Genomic DNA, 22,930 nt, shown 5'->3' on the forward strand with positions numbered 1-22,930 from the left:
GACCTGGCTGGCCTTGAACTCATAAAGATTCACTTGCAGAGACTGAGATTAAAGATATGTCACCAAGCCCACGTCCTATTACTCTTAATTCATTTATCTTTCTCTTCAACTCATCTAACACTGGAGTTTTTTCACATAATCCTGAGGTCCTAAATTCAGATTTCCAGAAGCCCACATGAATGCTGAGGGTGTGGAGGCAGGTGGCGCACCTGTAATTCCAAACACACAAATACTTGTAAGCCCAGCACTATAGAAGTGGACCGCCCCTGAGCTTCACTGGCCAGCCAGATTGGCCTTATGAGTGATCCGCAGATCCCAGAGAGAAACCCAGACTAAAAATAAATGGAAGACAGATTGTTCCTGGAAGGAAGAGAAAAAAAAAGCCGACCTCTGGTCTCTAAATCTACACACTCTAATATGCACAAGGGCACACTGGAGAATGTGTATACAGACGCACACATACATACACAGATATATACATACATACATACATACATATACACACACAGAAATAGGTAGAAAACTAAAAATTCTAACTAATGAAATCAACAAAGGTCTACATAAACATACAGATATTCTGTATTCAAGGACAATGGGGCTCAAAAATGTGTCAAAACCTAATTTCTCCCAATTTAATCCATAGATTCAATGTAAATACCAATTAAACTCTCCCAATGAGTTGATGGGCACTAAAAACTATATCTAAAAAACTAAAATAGCCAAGGCAATATTAAAAACAAAACCAATCCACCTAAGAATGGTGGTGTATACCTTTAGTCATCAGTAAATGAGGCAGTGCAGAAGGATCGCTTTAGTTCAAGGCCAATCTGGTCTACATAAAGTTTCTAGCCAACCAGGAGTACATAGACAGTGTCCCAACACAAAAAGCAAAATAACTACATAGCCACAAAGCCCAAGACAGCATAGTAGTAAAACCAGAGCCATATTAACATAGCCATTATCTTTAATAAAGAAACAATATGACAAATAAAATAAGGTATTTTCAACATAATTGTGCTAGAACTTAAAAGCCCACATATAATAGCATCTTAATGTATTTACTCCTTTGAAACAGAATTTCAATAAAAGTCTTATATATATAAGCACTTATATAATCTTAGCACTTCAGGAAGATAAAGATAGCTGGTCAATAGTGGTGCAAGCCTGTAATCCCAGCACTTGGGAGGCAGAGGCAGGTAGATTTCTGAGCCTGGTCTACAGAGTTCCAGGACAGCCAGGGCTATACAGAGACACCCTGTCTCCAAAAAAAAAAAAAAGACATGTAAGAGAAGGAACTCCAGGGGGAGAGAAAGGTGGGCTATTGAAATAAACCCACAGCATTCTGCCCTAAACAAGGCCCACTCAAAAGAAACATTGTATCACAGTCTGCCCTTGGGTGATGAGAGGCCATAAGTAGAAAAGTGGAAAACTTGGAATTATGAATATCCAATAGAATGCCACTTATATAGCTTTTTTTTTAAAGATTTATTTTATGTGCATGAGTGCTTTGCCAACATGTGTCTGCATCATGTGCATGCCTAATGCCCAAAGAGGTCAGAAGAGGGCACTGGATTCCCAGCAACCAGAATCACTAATGTTTGTGAGCAACCATGTAGATGCTAGGGGCTATACAGGTCTTCAAAAAGAGCAACAAGTACTCTTAACCACTTTGTTGTCCCTTCAGCAGGGTTATTTTGATAGGGGTCGCATATCAGATATCCTGTATTTCAGAAATTCAGTAGAAAATTACAATTATGAAATAGTTTTATGGTTGGGGTCATCATAACATGAGGAATTGTATTAAAAGTTACAGCCTTAGGAAGGTTAAGAACTACTGCTCTACTATATGAAAAACTGCATATCCCTTATTTTTATCATCTTTTTTAAAAATTGATTTTCTGTATGAGTGTTTTGCTTACATGGATACAAGTGCACCATGTGCGTGCCTTGGGCCTGCAGAGATCAGAAGAGGGCATCAGCTCCTTTGAAGCAACAGTTATGGATAGTTGTAAGCCTCCACTTAGGTGCTAGGAATCAAACCCAGGTCCTCTGCAAGAGTAACAAATGCTCCTAACCACTGAGTCATATCTCAAGCATGACCTTTGTATATTTCTAAAATGCTCACAAAAAGCAAGCAGATAGAACTGTGTTCCTAACAAATATTAGTAAAGTATAAGCCCTCATTCTTCCTTAATCTCTATCAACAAAAATTATACCTTTCCCCAAACTACGCCAGTGTTCCCAGACTCCCATTTGGTTCGAATTAAGTTTCCTTTCTTCAGCACTGCAAACCCAACAGCTGGCTCCATCCCACATGAACACTTCCATCACTTCTAACAGCCTCCCTTCTTCTTAGTTCAAATTCCAGGAATTTCTTATTAATACTCTCTTACAAAATACTCTCAACAACACTGATGTTGTCAAGTACTCTTTTATAGTACTCACTGATAGCCCCAAGTTAATTAAACTCATTTTCCAATTAACTGGAAAACAAAACTTTTCCTCTTGCCCCAAGTCACCAAGCCACCATTACTAGAGAAAATACAACCATGGTTAATTGGTTTGTAAAGTGCAGACCACAAATCCCAATGGAAGCTTAAAGTTGTCCTATGTGTCTCTGTTTCTATTAAAGATCAATCTTCCCACTCTGTTATGAATACCACCCTACCCCTGTCCTTTTTCAAGGACTCTTGCAACTTCCCTAAGCAATCTTGTTGAAAAAAAGAAATTCGGATTACTTTCTAGCATAATCAGATTCTCTTACCTACCAACATACAAATTCCCTCCATCATCTGCCAGAGTTCTCAAAGGCCCCTGGAGCGTGACTTCCCCAGCCTTTCTTCTCTGTTCTGCTAAGCAAAACTCCTCATGTCCCTTTCTCAGTCCATCTTGCAGTAACCGGCTCCAATCAATCAGACTTCTATTTTCACCATTCCCATAAAACTCTGGCAAGGACTCCAATGGTCATTATATTGAAAAGTCAGTGATCATTTATTTTCCTTTCAGCAGCTAACAGGCCAATTTCTTCCTAACATTCTTTTCTTGGCTTTAGTGATACCATGCACTTCTGCTTTTCTTCTTTCTTCTTTTTTTTTGGGGGGGGGGGGGATTTGGATTTTTTGAGACAGGCTTTCTCTGTATAGCCCTGGCCACTTCTGCTTTTCTTAACATAAATATTAGCTCATTCTGTCAGCTGTTTTCCTATTTCAATTTCAGTATGTGCAAAGGGCTAAAAATGAAAAACCAAGATTTTATCCTAAAACCTTTACTTTAGGCAATTACCCCCTAAATTATCCAACGGAGGCTTTACATATATCACCTGTTTACCTTACCTATGTCAAATTTCTCTCCAGATCTCACCTCCAGATTCATAACTCAATTGCTTGCTTGCTATTTCTATCAACATCAACATAAACCTAAGAAGGACACAGCAAAATTCTTACTCTTCTCCATTTCTCCCATCAGAAACAATCATCACCACTAATTTCTAGAAAAACAGGTGTAGGTGTTTTCTCACCTATCAAATGTGTTGTTTCTACCTTTTCAAGGTATCCCAAGACCGTCCCTACTCTTCAGCTCCCAACTCAGTTCTAACCCATCTTACTATCAGCTCTTGTCCAAGTAACCTAGACAGTTTCCAAATGATCTTCCTGGGATTTTTCTTATCCTTTCCCCAAAGCAAGCTAACAAATTTCCTTTCTCCACACCATAAACCTATGGTGTCAACACCTGAGACAGGTAGAAGATCTGGAATTCAAGGTCAGCCTGACCTACACAAAAAAAAAAACCCGATTCAAGAAACAATTTCCTCTTTTCTTTTTTACCAATGAAAACAATTTTAAATGGGAGCAATGTGTTTTGCCAAAATACATTTTGAACATTCTCATCTATGCATGGAGTGGGAGGGCTTATGGAGACAAGACAATTTGTAGTAGGTGGTCCCTTACACGGTGTGAGTTCCAGGGATCAAACACAGGTCATTCATTAGACTTGGCAACAAGAACCTTTCTTAACATGATGAAACATCTCATCAGTCCTAAATTACACTTCTTAATCTTCCTTAATTCAATAATGCAATTTTTAAAAGTAGAATCAAAAGTATTGAAAAGGACCTCTGAAAAAGCTGTTTAAAGGAGGCGAGCTCAGCTATCCTTCACTGCTACAGCTCAGACATGTTGTCTGGACAACCATTTTAAGAATTAAAAGCAAAAAGTCCATCCTTACTACTATAAATTGAATACTTGAACATGAAAAGTAGTCTATCAGCTGGGCATGGCAGTGTCTTTCTGTAATCCCAGCACTAGAGAGACTGAGACAGAAAGGTACAGCCTAAGGCCAGTTTGGAGCAAGCAGTTTGAGACCACAGACATAGCTGGACCCTATTTCACAAATTTAAAAGACTTGTAATCTATTACACTAAAGCCACAAGAGCACTTCTTCAAACATCCCCTACTTGTCTAAGCGACTGACTACTATCTCGGATTGAGGTTGAATATTAGATTACAATTCATAATAGCAAAATTATGGTTATGAGGTAGCAACAAAATAAAGAGGGGGGGGTCACACCCACACACCCACAACCACCCAAACTTTGTCTTTAACCCTTCCAATAGTTTCCACAATCACTTAAAACCCAAATTTCTCTTTTAAAACCTTTTGTCATCCTTTCCAAGTTCATCTTTCATCTTTGCCCACAAACCTCTATGTTTTAGTTTTTTAAACAGAACTCATTCTTACTTTCAAGTCCAAGGGTTATGTAGTGAGACTACGGTGTCTACTACTGCTAAATATCAAAACATTAAAGTAGAAAAACAGCCAGATGCAGTGACACACACCCCTATCCCAGAACTAAAGAGGCAAGAAGCAGATTGATCTTTGACTTCCAGGCCAGCCTAATCTACAGAGCTACTTCCAAGAAAGCCACTGCTATACATGGAAACCCTGTCTTTAAATTTAAAAAAAAAAAAAAAAAATGCCTGGTGGTGCACAGTACTTGGAAAGTGGAAGGAGAAATTCAAAGTCACCCTCAGCTGCACAGTGAAGTAAAGGCTGCCCCAAAACACAAGTTAATGAGAGATAAAAATGGGGGGGGGGGGATTTCAGATAGGTTCTACTACTATCTATATAAAGCAAACCTGTAACTTTTATATTTGCAAAAACTGATTTTAAGAAAGATAATTAAGCTGGGGAAGGAGAGCTGATGCTTTTCATCTCAGCACTGGACAAAGAGGCAGTAGATCTCTGTATACAGCCTGGTACACATAACAAGTTTCAGATCAGCCAGGAATGCATGAGAGACCCTGTCTCAAAAGAAAAAGATTAAGGAGAAGAGAAAAAGGAAAACAGAAGAGTAATTTTCCATCTTTAGTTTATTATTATCAGCTTTCTATATGTATATAGCTGATTTTCCTAACATATAAATAAGCTTATTCAAATTCACCCTCAAAGTATACGGTTTATTCCTGAAGAACTCTCTGCCTGAGGGTAAATTAAATTACTCAACCTTACAGCTTCCCTTATGCTACACACACACACACACACACACACACACACACACACTCTTAAAATTAGTTGTTCAGTTTCTCACTGCCTTGGCAGGCCAAAATTTACTCAGTAAAGCAGTGACTATGTCTATCTTATTAACCACCTAAGCAGCTGAATAAAGGAAAAACTATGAAGTTAAACAAACAAAAAAAACCTACAGGGACACAGATGACGTCATACATACTATTTAGGTGCCCCCTTGAGATCTTCAAAGGTGAAAACAACAAAATAAAGCCAAAATAATTCTCTTTTGATTATCTTCCTAATTTTTGATGTAATTCAATTTTCTGAATAGAGAACCCAACTAAATTAGTAGCCTATAGATGTGCAACTTGACATGGAGACCATCTTCAACAATGTATATTTTTCCTAGTCTCAGAAGCAGAGCAAAACGTATTATTTTCACAATGGTTGGGATAAGCGCCCCAAAATTCTTAAATCTATTCAGGAAAACAAGTGCCTCCTACTGACCCATAATGTACTTAGCAATGGAGAATTTTCATGAATGAACCAAGAAACTGAGTCTCCATCCTCAAGGATATCTCCAGTTTGGGAAGGGGGGCGGGGGGTGTTTATTCTGATGACAGGGTTTCTCTGTGTAACCCTGGCTAGCCTGGAACTCTCTCTATAGAACAGAGATCTACTCAGCGATTGCTTGATTCTGCCTCCCCAGTACTGGGACTAAAGTTTTTTGTTTTTTGTTTTTTGTTTTTTTTGGGGGGTGGGTTTCAAGACAGGGTTTCTCTGTGTAGCCCTGGCTGTCCTGGAACTCACTCTGTGGACCAGGCTGGCCTCGAACTCAGAAATTCACCTGCCTCCTGGGTGCTGGGATTAAAGGGGTACGCCACCACTGCCCAGCAGGACTAAAGTCTTAACACCATCACACCTGGCACATCCCCAGTTCTTAAGAAGGCACACAAAGGATAATGCAGCAACTCACAAAGTAAACTTCTTAGGAGGAAAAGTATGATCAAATACAGAGACATTAAGATTAAAAGAGGCCTGACAGCTAGTCACAGTGGCACACAGCTTTAATCCAATACTTCAATTCAAGGCCTGTCTTATACAGTGAGCTCCAGACCAGCCAGGGCTATATAATGCCCTGCCCCGGGGAGAGGAGGTCTGTCAGTCTGACATACATAACCACCAAATATGAAATAACATGCCAGGCATACATAAGGCACTTGGTTTGCATGGACGCAGAGATGTCTTAGGGGAGCACTTAGGTTAATTTAAAAACCAGACATAAACCAGGCATAAACCTGTAACCCCAGCATTCAAGTGATTGAGGCTAATTTTTTTAAGCACTTTCCCAAATAAAGGAATAAATAAAATTTTACTTATAAGACAACTACTTAAAAAACACTTAAAACTACATCCAAAAACTTAATGAGAAGTCAGTATATACCACTCAAGTATATGCTCAAAATTCTTGCCCATACACATCAGTTTATTTCATAAACTGGAAATAATAAATGTCTAACAGATGTAGAAACTGTTTTCTTTTTTGGTCCTAGGGACTAAAGAGATGGCTCAGCACTTGTCACTTTTGCAAAGGACCTGGGTTCTATTCTCAGCACCCACATGGTGTTCATAACTCCGGCTCCAGAAGACCTGATGTATTCTTCTGGCCGGCTCAGGCATACACATGCATGCACACATACACAAATTCCATAAAAGATCTACTTTAGTGGTGGTGATCCCCTTTAATCTCAGCACTCAGGAGGCAGAGGTAGGCAGATCTGTGTTTGAGGCCAGCCTGCTCTACATAGAGAAGTCCAGGACAGTCAGGGCTACACAGAGAAACTGTGTTTCAAAAAGCCAAAAAACAAAAACAAAAACAAAAAAACTACTTTACAAAAAAAAAAAAATTCCCAGTAGGGCTAAGACGGAGTTCAGTTGGTAGAACACTTGCCTAGCATGACAAAATCCAACAGGTTCAGTACCTGCTCCCCATAAACAGAATGTGGTATTATAAACTGTACTCTGCACAACTCTGTTGTACAGTTTAACACCACAAAGCAGAGAATGCCAAAAGTTCAAGGTCACCCTCATTTACACTTGTGAGGATAGCCTAGAATGCAAAAGGCTCTGCTTCAGCCATAAAGAGATGGGGGCACAAAGCAAACTGTACCTATCAAAGATTTAAAGTGAGCCAGGTGGTGGTGTGCGCCTGTAATCCCAGCACTCTGGGAGGTAGAGGCAGGCGGATTTCTGAGTTCAAGGGCTATACAGAGAAACCCTGTCTCGAAAAAATAAACAAATCAAAAAAAAAAAAAAAGATTTAAAGTGATAACACTTTAAAATATTCAAGGAGTTTTCTAGAAGTCTATCAAAAACAGACATAAGTACAATTAATAATAGTGTGCACTAGTGAAGTATGACAATGACACTAAAGAACACAGAAAACTAAGGGTTCAAGAAAAACAACTAGCATTTTAGCCATGCATGGTGACACACAGGATCTATAAGCACAGTGCTTCCAAAACAGAGGCCAGATGTCCTGAGACTCAGTAGCAGCCTCAGTCATACAATAAGTTCAAAGTCGGCATAATTTATATGAGACCCTATCTTTAAAAAAAAAAGAGAGAGAGCTAATATTTTAGGACAAGTTTCATTTCTTTCTTTTTTTCAAACAGAATTTCATTTCCCTGTCCTGGTAGATCTTAATCTAGTTCTGACTATTTCTTCTTGCTTATCCCAACTTCATGGGTGCTGAGATAATATGCATGTGCTCCTGAACGTGGCCTAAAGAGGTAAAAAAGGAAAGGACTGGAAAGATGTGGTGGCACATGCCTTTAATCCCAGTTCTCAGGTGGTGGAGGCAGAGGCAGGGGGACTTCTATGACTTCGAGCCAGCCTGGTCTGCATAAAATTCCAGGTCAGCCAGAGATATGTCTTCACAAAAACAAACAAAAGGAAAAGGGGAGGGAGCAACCTGAGGGAACTCAATCCTGTGAACCCACTTAGAAGAAGAGCCGGCCAACTCCGGAAAGTTAAGTTGTCCTTTGATCATCAACCCTCCCTCCACCAGACTAAATTCATTTTTTTAGATGCTTGTTGATTTTATATATGAGTACACAGTAGCTGTCTTCAGACACACCAGAAGAGGGCATTGAGAGCCATTACAGATGGTTGTGAACCACAAAGGTTGCTAGGAATTGAACTCAGGACCTCTGGAAATGCAGTCAGTACTCTTAACCTCTGAGCCATCTCTCCAGCCACAACTAAATATTTTTAAATGAGGAAAGGGCTACTGAGACAGCTCAGTGGGTAAGCCATATGGTGAAAGGAGAGAACTGATTCACACAAGTTGTTCCCTACACAATCTGTCGTGGTGTACGAACGGTGTACGAACGTACGAACACACTAAGAAAGAACGGACCTAACGGCTTGATCCAGGTCCTACAGCTCAACTAAACAGCGGGCAGTTCAGTATTACTCAACCTCTGAAATACAAAGTCTTAAATTATACAAATAAGACAGGAAGTTAGGCTAGAACAGTATAAAGGTTATTGACTATAAAACAGCAGAAAAATTAAAGGAAAATGACAGTATATTTTTATATTTCATTAATTTATTTTTGAAACAAAGATCCAGCTGGCCTGGAACTTGCTACGTAGACCAGGTTAGACTTGAACTAACAGAAGTTCACAAGGCTGTCTCTCAAATAAATGCTGGGGTTAACGGCATCCCCCACCACACCTGGCCTTTTTTTTAAATGTTACTCACATATATAGATGTGTGTCCAAGTAGCCCATGTGTGAAGTGGCCAGTGTAGCCAGAAGAGGACATGGACACCCTAGAGCTGGAGTTACAGGTGGTTAGGAGGCGCTCAAAGAGCTACAAAAGCTGTGTTACATATTTACATAACACTAGCACTATTTTTAACTGTTTGTCTGTGTAATGTACATGCAACTAGCAGACGATATCAGGCATATTCCTCTACAGATTTCTGAATATATATTTATTTATTTAATTGTTGTGGAGGAGAGATGCACATATGCCACAGCGCAAGCATGAAGGGGTCAGAAAACAATTTGCAGCAGTCAGTTCTCTTCCTATTTCGTGGATCCTGGGGATTAGTGGATAGGATTGAAGTAACTACCTTTATCTGCTGAGCATTCCTGGCAGCCCCACTCCACCTTTTTTAAACCAGGGTCTCTCAGTGAACCTGGTGCTTGCAATTTCAATAGCAAATCATCAAGTCCTAGGCGTACTGCCTGTCTGCACCTCTGTCCCAGCGCTGGGCTCACAGGGGCATTCCACTGTACCTGGCTCTTACATGAGTGCTCAGGACCACAACTCAACTTCCCACACTTGAGCAGTCAGCACTGCACCCACTGAGCCATCTCCTCAGCCGGAGATCTATACTGCAAAGATGGGATATAGCTAAGTGATATAAAGTCAGTTACAAAAGCACCAGCTACATATAGTAAGAGTAGTCAAACTTATAAAAACAGAAAAAAGCGGAGCTGGAGAGATGGCTCACCAGTTAAGAGCACTGACTGCTCTTCCAATGGTCCTGAGTTCAAATCCCAGCAACCACATGGTGGCTCACAACCGTCCGTAATGAGATCTGACACACTCTTCTGGGGTGTCTGAAGACAGCTACAGTGTACTTACATATAATAAGTAAATAAATCTTTTTTTTTCCTTTCTTTTTCGAGACAGGGTTTCTCTGTAAAGCTTTGGCTGTCCTGGAACTCACTCAGTAGACCAGGCTGGCCTTGAACTCAGAAATCCGCCTGCCTCTGCCTCCCAGAGTGCTGGGATTATAGGCGTGCACCACCACCGCCCGGCTAAATAATCTTTAAAAAAAGAAAAAAGAAAAAAGTGACTGTCAGAGATGGGGTAAGAGATAGTAGATTATTATTTTTTTTTTCAGTTCTATAGACTAAGAACAGTTCTGGAGAAAATGGTAGAAATGGTTATACAACAATGTAAATATACTTAACACCACTAAAGTATACTTATAAAAGTGATTAAGTCAACAAACTTTATTTAGTGCTTAATCTGGACTAGAGGGTAGTACTGGGATCAAACTCAGAGCCTTATACAAGCCACAGATGATAAACTTTGCTATGTGCATTTTACAATAGTTGTAAAAAGTAAATACATTTAAAAGTCCACAAAACAGGAACTATCAAATGTATATATAAAGGAGGCTTAGTCAGAACTGATCTCCAAAAACAAAACAAACACACACCAAAAAAGGCAGGCAAAGGGGGGAGGGGAGAGAAGGGGAGAGGACAATGGAGAACATTTTCAGTTTTCCTGAATTTAAAAACTCTCCTAAAAGAGATTAACACAGCTGGACAGTGGAAGCACCTGCCTTTAATCCCAGCACTTGGGAGGTCTCTGCAAGCAGATCTCTTGTCTACAGAGTGAGCACCAGGTTAGCCAGGGCTACACAGAGAAACTGTCTCAAAATGGTGGCGCACAACTTTGATTCCAGCACTTGAGAGGCAAAGGCAGGAGGATTTCTGAGTTCGAGACCAGCCTGGTCTACAGAATGAGTTCCAGGAAAGCCAGGCTACACAGAGAAACCCTGTCTCAGAAAAAAAAAACAGCAACAACAGAAACATAAATTAAAAAAATAAATAAAAGATTAACACCTTGAGACCCATATATCCCTATGCATTATTCTGTTGGGCCATCTGCCCCAGATGTTTGTTGTTGTTTTGACAACAAAGCTCTTAATCTAAAAGATTAGGTAGATTCAGCACAAGCAGCCAAGAAGAAGCTAAGGAAATAAGTAAGCTCTGTGAGTGAAACACAAACGTTAGCATCTGACTTCAAACCTCCAAAGCCCATGTAAATGCAGTAACCCCAATGTCCTTATGGTGAGATGGGAGGTGGAGACATGAGACTCCTCCAGAAATTTCTGAGCCAGCTAGCCTCCACTACAAGGATGAGACCCTGCTGCAAACAAGATGGAACGGCAGAGACTAACACCTGAGACATCTGTCCTCTCACTGTGGTAGTCTCCTCCTATGTGACTCTGTCTCAAAAAATAAAAACTGGAGCTAGAATAGATGTTAAAAAAAACCTCAGTACAGCCGGGCGGTGGTGGCGCACGCCTGTAATCCCAGCACTCTGGGAGGCAGAGGCAGGCGGATCTCTGAGTTCGAGGCCAGCCTGGTCCACAGAGTGAGTTCCAGGACAGCCAGGGCTATGCAGAGAAACCCTGTCTCGAAGAAAAAAAAAAAAAAAAAAAACCAACCTCAGTACAAAAGCCAGGACTTGCCGAGCGGTGGTGGCGCACGCCTGTAATCCCAGCACTCTGGGAGGCAGAGAGGCAGGCAGAGGAACCCTGTCTTCAAAAAAACCAAATCCAAAAAACAAAACAAAACAAAACAAAAAAAAAAGGAAAGCCAGGACTTAAAATCTAATTATAAAGCTCACACTCTTAATTACCAAATTTACTATGTCACAATTCAAGAATCAAGTATCTATGCTTCCTGGAAGGTTTAAAATCTTACATAAAGAGGTAATAAATACCTAATATTAATATTTACTCTTCACACTGTTTTTAAAATTGAGCCTTTATAGTAAAAAGAATATATTATAAAAAGAATATTCTTTTTTTCTTTCTTTCTTTTGTTTTTTGTTTTTTTGTTTTTTTGTTTTTTGTTTTTTGTTTTTTTGGTTTTTTTGGATTTGGTTTCTTTGAGACAGGTTTTTCTGAGACAGGTTTTTCTGTATAACCCTGGCTGTCCTGGAACTCACTCTGTAGACCAAGCTGGTCTCGAACTCAGAAATCCGCCTGCCTCTGCCTCCTAAGTGCTGGAATACAGGTGTGTGCTGCCACCACCCACTGACTTTTTAAGGCAGGGTCTGATGTAACTTAGACTGGCCCTAAACTCTAATCCTCCTGTCTCCACTTCCAAATGCTGGGGTTACAGGTATGTCACCATTCTTGAAAATTTGGTTGGTTGGTAGTTAGTTTTTGGTTTTCTTGAAAGGGTTTCTCTGTGTAACCCTGGCTGTCCTACAACTCCCTCTGTGAACCAGGCTGGCCTTGAACTCATAGAGATCTTCTGTCGTCTCAGTGCTGGGCTCAAAGGCATTTGAGACAGGGTCTCTTTATGCATCCCTGATTATCCTGGAATCTGCTATCTACACCCGGCTAGCCTCTAACTTACAATCACCCTGCCACAGTAGGGTGAGTACTACAATTAAAGGTGTGGCCAACAAGCCAGACAGGCAGGTTTTCGTTCTTCTGGTTTTATTTTGTTTGGTTGGTTGGTTTTTTTGAGATGGTTTCTCTGTGTAGCCCTGGCTGTCCTGGAACTCACTCTGTAGACCAGGCTGGCCTCGAACTCAGAAATCCGCCTGCCTCTGCCTCCCAGAGTGCTGGGATTACAGGCGTGCACCACCACTGCCCGGCCTTTCTTCTGTTTTTAAACAAAAGATTTCAAGAGCCCTCTGAAATAGCTTAGCAGGTAAAATTGGTCTGCAAGCCTCATGATTCCTGGAGCCTGCAGTGGAGAGAATCACCTCTCCGACGTTGTCCTCTGACCTATACACAGACAAAAAATTTTAAAAATTTAAGGAGAGATGGCTCAGCAGTTAAGAGAACTGACTGCTCTTCTGAAGGTCCTGAGTTCAAATCCTTAGTGAGATCTGATCCCCTCTTCTGGAGTGTCTGAAGACAGCTACAGTGTACTTAAATATAATAAATAAATAAACCTTTAAAAAAATTTAAGGGCCCTTTTCGTAAACCTTCAAACTTGAATCGGAGTATAAAACTCATGTCTACTCTTCTATTCAAACATACTAATCTGCACTACAAACTCAGAAAAGGTTGGGCATAGTAGCATATACCTTTTATCCCAGCATTAAGTAAGCAGTAAGTTCAAAACCAACAAGTAGGGCAGGACATATGCAGCCCTTTAATCCTCAGCATTTGAGAAGTGGAGGTAAGAGAATCTGTGATTTCGAAGCAACCCTGGTCTACACAGCCAGCCAAGACTAAATACAGAGACCCTATCACAAAACCACAAAGACAAACACCCCACCAGGTCTACACAGCATGTTTCAAGTCAACCAGGACTACATAGTGAGACTCCCCCCCTTCTGAGACTTTTAAAAACAAAATGAGAAAAATAATTAGGGGTAGGGTTCCTATGACACTGCTAATATTCTGTTTCTTGATTTCAGTGCTGGACATACTGCATATATATATTTTACTGTGATATGAAAAAGGATGGCTTTCCCCAAAGATAATATAACTTAACAACTATGCTGAGTACAGAAAAGTTATAGACCTTTCTGTCCTAAACAGTAAAAACAATGTCTTCCTGACTCCGTCGCTCTCACCTGTCTGGGCTAAGAAGGGCTTAGTCCCTTTCCTTTTGACTTCAGCCCAAGAACCTCTTCCATTCCCATACCCTTGAAACACCTATGACAGTCAAATTTTTTGCACCTAGCTCCCTGTACACTAGTGCTTACAATAGAAGCCACAGTCTCACAGGTGTTCAGGAAGCTCTCTACCACTGCCTCAACTGTACTCAGCTCTGACTTAGCACTGCTGCATTGTTACCTACCCTCTATATTCTACTCTACAATTCTAATAATGTCACGTCTTTGGAGGAGTTGAAAGCAGTATGCTCAATATGTTCACAGAAAATAAAAATACACTTTATTGGGAGGCAGAGGCAGGCGGATTTCTGAGTTCGAGGCTAGCCTGGTTTACAGAGTAAGTTCCAGGACAGCCAGGGCTATACAGAGAAACCCTGTCTCAAAAAAGCCAAATCCAAAAAAACCAAAAACCAAAACCAAAACCAAAAACACTTTACAGACTGGAGAGATGGCTCAGTGGTTAAGAGCACTGACTGTTCTTCCAGAGGTACTGAGTTCAATTCCCAGCAATCACATGATGGCTCACAAACATCTGTAATGGGATCCAATGCCCTCTTCTGGTGTGTCTGAAGAAAGCAACAGTGTACTCATATATGTAAAATAAATGAATAGATCTTTTTTAAAAAAATACACACTTCTCCAGGCAGTGGTGGCGCACACATTTAATCCCAGCACTTGGGAGGCAGAGGTAGACGGATTTCTGAGTTTGAGGCCAGCCTAGTCTACAGAGTGAGTTCCAGGGTTTCCGAAAAAAAAAAAATACACTTTACAAAGCAAACATTTGCCAGAGATCAAAGCCTCTCTTCTGCAGGACAGAGGACAGAATCTAGAGCTTCCCACAAGCTAGACAAGTTTTCAAGACTGAACACATGTCCCACCTCACAAAGTCTTTTTCCATAGTTTTTTTGTTTTGTTTTGTTTTGGGGAATTGGTTTTTTTCGAGACAGGGTTTCTCTGTATAGCCCTGGCTGTCCTGGAACTCACTCTGTAGACCAGGTTGGCCTGGAACTCAGAAATCTACCTGCCTCTGCCTCCCAGAGTGCTGGGATTACAGGCATGCGCCACCACTGCCCGGCACTTTTGTTTTTTAAATCAGTATTTAAGGTTGGTATATTCAATTCATTTCAGAACCTCATAAGGCACACTAAATAAACCCCACTGAACAGAAACTTATACAACTGGAAAATATTCTACTAGAATACTAGAAATTGTCAGCAAACTATAAGTAATGATGATTAAAAAAAAACAGGTGTCATGAGCATAAATACAAATCAGACGGTATACACTGATTTAGGGCAATTTGTATCACTAAAATTCAAGTATGAAAATATTTTATGTTGAAGTTCAAGTAAACATTTACCTTGCAATGAGCTTAGACTAACATTAACTTATGCTTAAATGCTTTAACAACTAATACAAAGTATTACAAGTAATAGAAATGTAGATCCAATTTTAATAAATAAAAAGAATGCCTAGCTGGGCTGGAGAGATGGTTTAATGATTAAGAGTACTGATTGTTCTTCCAGAGGTCATGAGTTCAGTTCCCAGCAACCCCCCATGGTGGCCCGCAACCATCTGTAACAAGATCTGATGCCCTCTTCTGGAGTGTTTGAGGACAGCTATAGTGTACTTACATGTAATAAATAAATCTAAAAAAAGAATGTCTATTTAGAAAAAGTATGCCAGCCGGGTGGTCGTGGCACACGCCTGGAATCTCAGCACTCAGGAGGCAGAGGCAGGTGGGATTTCTGAGTTGGAGGCCAGCCTGGTCTACAAAGTGAGTTCCAGGACAGCCAGGGCTATACAGAGAAACCCTGTCTCGAAAACAAAACAAAACAAAAAGTATGCCTAGCCTTACTGAGCCATGACAGTGTAGTGCGTATTAACATAAGTAAATCCAAATTCTTTTTTTTAAAGATTTATTTATTATTATATGTAAGCACGCTGTAGCTGTCCTTAGACACACAAGGACATCTCATTACAGATGGTTATGAATCACCATGTAGTTAAGAGCAGTCAGTGCTCTTACCTGCTGAACCATCTCACCAGCCGTAAATACAAATTCTTAAGCCATGTTTACAGATAATTAATTTAACTTCTCTGAACCTCAATTCTCTCATGTAGAAAGTGGGAGAGATCTAATGCAAAGACCTATTGTTAAGCAACAGGCAATGGTGGCACTTTACTCCAAGCACAGCAGGTAGAGGCACCTCAGATGTCTGTGAATTCGGTGCCAGACTGGTTTAACAAAGTTCCAGGACAACCAACAATACAAAGAAACCCTGTCTCAAAAAAATTTTTTTTAAAAATCAAAATAGAATTAGCAATTAATATATAAGCAACAATAGAAGAGGTATTTTGTAAATGGCAGCAGTAATAACTGGTTGCAATACAACCTACAAATATGATAAACTAATGCTTAATCTGTTGAGTCTCACAATCAGCAATTTACTTATATAACATAACTCAAAAACGATAATGTACTTTAGACATATTTTCTATTCTGAGCACATCTGAACCACTCCTTAAAATTCAGTCATATTGGGGTTGGGGATTTAGCTCAGTGGTAGAGCGCTTGCCTAGCAAGCGCAAGGCCCTGGGTTCGGTCCTCAGCTCTGTTAAAAAAAAAAAAAAACAAAAACAAAAAAAACAAAATAACAAAAAAATTCAGTCATATTTTAGAGTATCTAACAAACAAAAGATCTCCAAATAGTACTTGATGAAAAACAGACGCTTCTTTGGTACCATTCACATGACTCAAAATCCATGGGAGGTCTATACCCCATGCCCTGTCATGCAACTTTGCTAGTTTTATCAATTTTCCATAAATCCTTTCACCTGTACTAGCAAATTCATCTCCCCTTTTGACACAAATATAACTGCCCCTTCACAGTATCTGGCTATTCATCTTTCATGTTATGTTAAGAGTTTATATTTTAATATACTTAGCAAATAACTATTTAAAGCCAGCCTCTTATCAGAATTCTATGAACGTAATCTATCTTTGGATGGTTGGTTTCTCTTTTTTTTTTTTTTTTTGAGACAGGGTTTCTGTGTTAGCAGCTCTGGAACTCCCCCTGTACAACAGAGGAACCCTGCCTCTTCTTCCTAAAGGATGCACACCCCACCGCACCCCACCACCCAATTATTTGTTTTTTGAGGCATGATCTATGTATCCCTGGCTATACTGGACAAACTCAGAGATAGATCTGCCTGCCTCTGCTTCCCCAGTGCTGGGATCAAAGGCATGTTCTAACAAGTCTTTACAAAGGCACTTAAAAAACAGGTTAAAAAAAAAAAAAAAACATCAGATACACCAAAATTATTAAAACACTACCAAACGAATTAAACCTCATACACTGGAGATCTGCATGAAGTGACATGGTGAAATAATTACTTGACCAACTATTCAAAAGCTAACATTTACATACTTAAAAAGACTGCACTATGGGTCCTTCACTAGGGTGAAAATCAACACAACCTATCTACGGAACTGGATTTGACTTTACTATAATGTCAATGAAATAAAATATTAGTGAGTATGAAGTTAACTGTTAGTTGTGTTTTTTTTTCACAATATTAAACTTTATCTGATCTTTTCCAAAATATTCTTTGCAACTTACTTCCCTGAAATGAGTTCACTGCTAGGTTTTTAAAGGGACCATTCTTGAATAACCTGTATTCACATTTCCTATTTTCATCCTAAAAACCATTGATAATTTTTTAAATCTTGTACGTGAGGATGAGCTTTTATTTTATTTGCATGTATGAGTGTAGAGGTCAAAGGAAAAATCTTCTACCACCTGGGTTCTCCAGTCTGAACTTGGTCATCGGGCAAAGCCATCTTTACCCATGGGGCCATCTCCTCAACCCATCAGTAGAATAGTAATAATATGCACTACTAGAGCCATACAAATGCTGATAATCGTCAACTTAAACACCAAATACCATGGGGGAAAGTCACACCACACAAAGCAAAGAGAATATATCGATTTTCAGGGCAGTAACTTGACACTTTTAGATAAAAAAGTATGAGAAGTCTAAAGACTAGTACAACCTTATTATAGAATGCATGTTTGAGGCTGCTAACAAGATTAGCTATTATCTTTCATTAAGAATATATATCAACAATCCCACCTAAGTTTGTTTATTAAAAAAAAAGTTCAGCTGGGCGGTGGTGGCACACGCCTGTAATCCCAGCACTCTGGGAGGCAGAGGCAGGCGGATTTCTGAGTTCGAGGCCAGCCTGGTCTACAGAGTGAGTTCCAGGACAGCCAAGGCTATACAGAGAAACCCTGTCTCGGGGAAAAAAAAATAAATCCAAAAAAAAAAAATCTTTAAAAAAAAAAGTTCAATCACTATTAAAAATATGTGAATACAGTCATTCACACTGTTTCTGCATTGTTCCACAAAAATACAAAGTCATCCTTCCATTCAGAATTTTGGCATGTGAATACAGAGGTCAGAGTTCATGCTACTATGTAAGACAGCTACTATGTAAGACAGACTTATTCCTTAGTATGCTCACTAAATCTTCTAATATTGTCATTTCAATTGTAAGTGACTTTCTACATATCGAATGGAAAGAAGGGTAATTATCTGCAAGCTAAGGGACACAAATAAAGCTGAGAGCTACAATATTTATAACAATCCCTCAGATACTTAAAATACCTAATTTTAAAAATCATTATTGAAATTATCAAAGCATCAAGCAAGCATAGAAGAAAAACATGAACCTTGAAAAAAATTACTTTCAGAATTTTGTTGTTAAGTTCAATCATAGCAAAGCTGGCATTGTTGTCGATTTAGGTCTAAAAAGTTGTACTATTACATTCACAGCAGAGTAAAATTATTCAATTACTTTCAATATTTCGCATAAATAAATTTGGCGAGCATTAATGTACTTAGAATTTGCAGAACTTAGAGGTGGTAGGAGTTTTATTTTTCTTAATATGCTATTTCCTGCTATAATATTTTGTGTCAGAAGAATAAACCTAACTCAATAATGAGCTACAATAATATGTATCTGATGAAATCCCTTGTTTTTATTAGGCCTGGTTTTAAAAGTAAGACTCCAGTTAACTATGAGGGACATCATAATGAAGTTTCACACTACAACACTAGTCACAGAGGCATTGCCCTAGGAGAGCCTCTCGGATACAGGTAAACAGTATTTTGAAATTAGCTACTCATACACTCCATTATCCTTCCTACTTCAAATCATTTAATTAACAAAACAACTTGCCTTTGACCAGACAAAAAGCTTTAAATGTCAATGACGAGGCCTAGTTACCGGTTGGGTACGTAGAAAAGAGATAATTATCTCATTTGGAATTAATTTTCTATCTATAGTGAAAATTGTTTCAATTCCCTTCCCAATACGAGACTGCCCATTATGTCTCCTTAGGTTTCCCCCAACACTATACTGTAAGGGAGTAACTGAAAGTCTTCCCCTCGTCTATACCTACGGACTGGGGAGGCTCCTTCCCCAAGGAAAAGACAGCCAAGGAGCCAAGGCCTGGCAGGCAATATCCAGAGCACCCCTGAAAGCGTGGGCTCGGGAGGTGCGCCGCTGCCGGGGATCTAGTTACTACCTTTCCCCTTCCCCCAACCCACTTCCCGGGTTTTCTCGGCCTGCTCCTTCGCCACCGCACAGTCACACTTCCAGATGTTGCCGCCGCCTCGGGGCCCTCTAGAGCTCACGTGCCCCCGACGAGTGCTTCGGCATCTGCCCCCCAAACCCTGTTCCTCCCCAGGCCGGCCGGCCGGCCGCCCGCGAGACCGCCTATCCCAGGGCCCGGGGAGGGGAGGGAAAGGCGGCGGGAGGAGGAGGGGAGACCGCCGCTTCCCCATAGGCAGAAAGGCGGCCGCGGGGAGGCCGGCTGGGGCCGCCCGAGTCGCGGAAGGAAGGGCCCTGCCGCCCGGGGCTGAGATGGGGGTGTCCGGTAGCTCATTCCTGACCTCCTCGCTCTTCAGCACCTCCTTGAACTCCCGCTTGATTCGCTGCACCGCGATGTTGGCCATGTCTCTGCCCGCAGCTGATTCGTACCCGCCTCCTCCGCCACCGCTACGACCACCGCCACCGCTGCCACCTCTTCCTCCACCGCCTCCTCCCTCAGTGATTCAGACCCGAGCACACGAACGCTGCCACTGCCACCCTTGCCGTCGCGTTCCCCCTCAGTGTAGAATCACCTCCGCGCCCGGCCACCAAAATGGCGCCGGGTCCGCGCATGCGCACCACGCTGACCCGGGCGGGCGGCGCAGCCGCTCCAGTGGTAGCCCCATACGTCTCAGCAGCGAGCCCGCGCCGCGCCGCGCCGCGCCTCTCAGCCGGGGCTTCGGCCGCGTGGCTCCGCCCTGCCGGCGGCTGGGGCCAGGAGGGTGCGGCTTCCGTACGGGTCCGCGGGGTCTGGGCCTGCCGGGTCCTCCCCTGCCCCTCCGCCTCCTTTACGGTGAGGCCTCCAGTCCCTAGCCTCGGCCCCGAGGTGGGAGCCCCGCCTGGCGGGTTCCCCCGACCCCAGCCGGGCTGAGCCCCGCTCTAACTCGGCCAGACCCAGAACCCACGGGCTAGAGGTGCCTCCCTGTGTCTAGCCAAGGAAAAAGCTATGCAGGAACTGAGTCCTGCCCTGCGTCCGTTGGTAAACCCCCGGGAAATCCACTGCCGTAGCTTTTGTTCTGGAACCATGATAACGCAACTATTATTCGGTCATCCCAGGTATTACAGATTTTTAAGGTTGTGTAATGGTTGCATCCCACGGGTTGTAATTGATACAGGTGTTGCTGAGGAGAGGCCTGAGTTTGGGTTTAAAAACCAGAAGTTGAATCTTTGACCTGTTTAGGTAACCAATGCTGAACTGTAGAACTAACATGTTTTTCAAACTTAAACGTGCCTTGGAATCCCTGGAGAGCTGGTGAGATTGCTAGGACCTATCCCTAGAGTGTGGATGGGCCTAAGAATTTGCATTCCTGCCAAGCTCCCTGCTGTCTGTTTTTCAGCGACCACGCTGTGCGAATGTCTGATTTAAGCATGTGAAGATCTGTAGATATTATAGTGACAGTTGAAGAAAGAAGATAGAAGGCCGAAAGAGCTTTAAACCTACAAAGGTGTTTGGCGCTCATAGATGGCAGTAAGCAGTGAGTGAACATAATTGAGTGACGCAAAGATAAACGAGTAAAATGTTTTAATTGAGCAATAGTGTTGAGAGACTATTCGAAAGTAGTTAATAGAGTTTAAAACAATATAGTGTGGGTGCTGAGAGGTACTTTGAAAATCACATTTTGAAATAATGAAGGTGTTATTTTAGGAGTATGTTTCATGTAGTCTCCTAATCGATCAAGTCAGTATTCCATTATAAAACTAACACGAGCTGAGTGTGGTGATACAAGCTGGTAATCCTAGACTGGGAGTCAGAAGCAGGAGGATCATGAGTTCGAGACCAGGCTAAGAGTGCTTCAGGCCCCGAGATTTTTTTTTTTTAACTCCTATTTCTTTCTCATGCCATGTCCATTGCCAGCTATGGTTGCCTCGTCTGTGAAATAAGGAGGTTGTTTAAACTTCTAAGAATTCAAAATTCTGAAACATCATCTCAAAACCTTTCCCTGAATATACTGACAAATTATAAAAGATCTTCTAGCAGAGCCCCCTAGTGGTCGTAAGGGGGTCTACTATATACTGAACAACTGAACACTACAAAGGATTTTTGTCATAATATAAATCTAGAAATGCTGTAAGTATCTGTGCCAATACAACCTAAAACACTTTCTATTCCACTCTGCCTAACCTCAAGAAACATAATGATGATACTCAGATAGGGAGAACTAGTCGGATGATTTCTTTGAAAGAAAAGGACTTGGTCGCTGGGTGGTGGTGGCACACGCCTATAATCCCAGCACTCTGGGAGGCAGAGGCAGGTGGATTTCTGAGTTCGAGGCCAGCCTGGTCTACAAAGTGAGCTCCAGGACAGCCAGGGCTATACAGAGAAACCCTGTCTCGAAAAAACCAAATGCAAAAAAAAAAAAAAAAAAAGGGCCGGACGGTGGTGGCGCACGCCTGTAATCCCAGCACTCTGGGAGGCAGAGGCAGGTGGATTTCTGAGTTCGAGGCCAGCCTGGTCTACAGAGTGAGCTCCAGGACAGCCAAGGCTACACAGAGAAACCCTGTATGGGGGGAGGGGGGGAAGGGACTTGGTCATTTTTTTTCTCTGTTGAAGCTTGAATCCAGGCCCTGTGCAAGCCAAATATGTGAACTGTGACTGATCTATAGCTCAGCCAAGCTGTGTGTGAGTGTGGTGTGTGTGTGTGTGTGTGTTTATGTGTAAACAGGCTCTCATTATACAACCTAGGCTCACCAGAAGCTAAAACCTTTTCCGACTCAGGTTTCCCCAATGTTCAAACTACAGATAGACTACTCCACACCAGAGCAAGGTTTGTGAAAATTTTTAATGCAAGTAATTATTTAGCTACAATCCCACTTTTCAAATTCATTCTATCAACATTCTAGACAACCAAAAGAATGTAACTAGTGATGTCTGAATAATTTCCTGAGTAGTAGTATAACAATGTTAATGTCTTGGTCTTGACAAAGCACCATAATTTTCTTTTTTTCTTTTTTTTTTTTTTTCTTTTCGAGACAGGGTTTCTCTGTATAGCCCTGGCCATCCTGGAACTCACTCTGTAGACCAGGCTGGCCTTGAACTCAGAAATCCGCCTGCCTCTGCCTCTCAAAGTGCTGGGATTACAGGCGTGCGCCACCACTGCCCAGCTGCACCATAATTTTCAATGTTGACATTAACGGGTGAGTAAAGCGCGTATTTAAATCTCTAACTTTGCAACTTATCTGTAAATCAGTAATTCTAAATTAGGCAAGATGACTTTACTCCCTTAACCCCAGGTCCTTGGCAAGCCAGGGCAGGGGAGTTAGAGGTAGCTTGGACAAAAACTTGTGGACCGAGAATGCAATCTGTAGTCTGGGTGGAGACCTGACGTTCCAACTGGGCTGGTTCAGTAACTTTGGCTAAGG

General features: G+C 41.4%; 1 protein-coding gene across 1 annotated transcript in view; it reads right to left on the minus strand.

The window, feature by feature from the left end:
• Ube2k (ubiquitin conjugating enzyme E2 K) overlaps nt 1–20,141 on the minus strand; it is a 59,159-nt gene extending 39,018 nt beyond the window's left edge. The window contains exon 1 of the mRNA XM_052199735.1: nt 19,873–20,141. Coding sequence (XP_052055695.1) covers nt 19,873–19,935 — 63 coding nt within the window. The 5' untranslated portion in view covers nt 19,936–20,141. The remainder of the gene's footprint in view (nt 1–19,872) is intronic.
• Nucleotides 20,142–22,930: the final 2,789 nt, after the last annotated feature.

Source organism: Apodemus sylvaticus, chromosome 11 (genome assembly GCF_947179515.1).
Source record: "Apodemus sylvaticus chromosome 11, mApoSyl1.1, whole genome shotgun sequence".
Classification (NCBI taxonomy): domain Eukaryota; kingdom Metazoa; phylum Chordata; class Mammalia; order Rodentia; family Muridae; genus Apodemus; species Apodemus sylvaticus.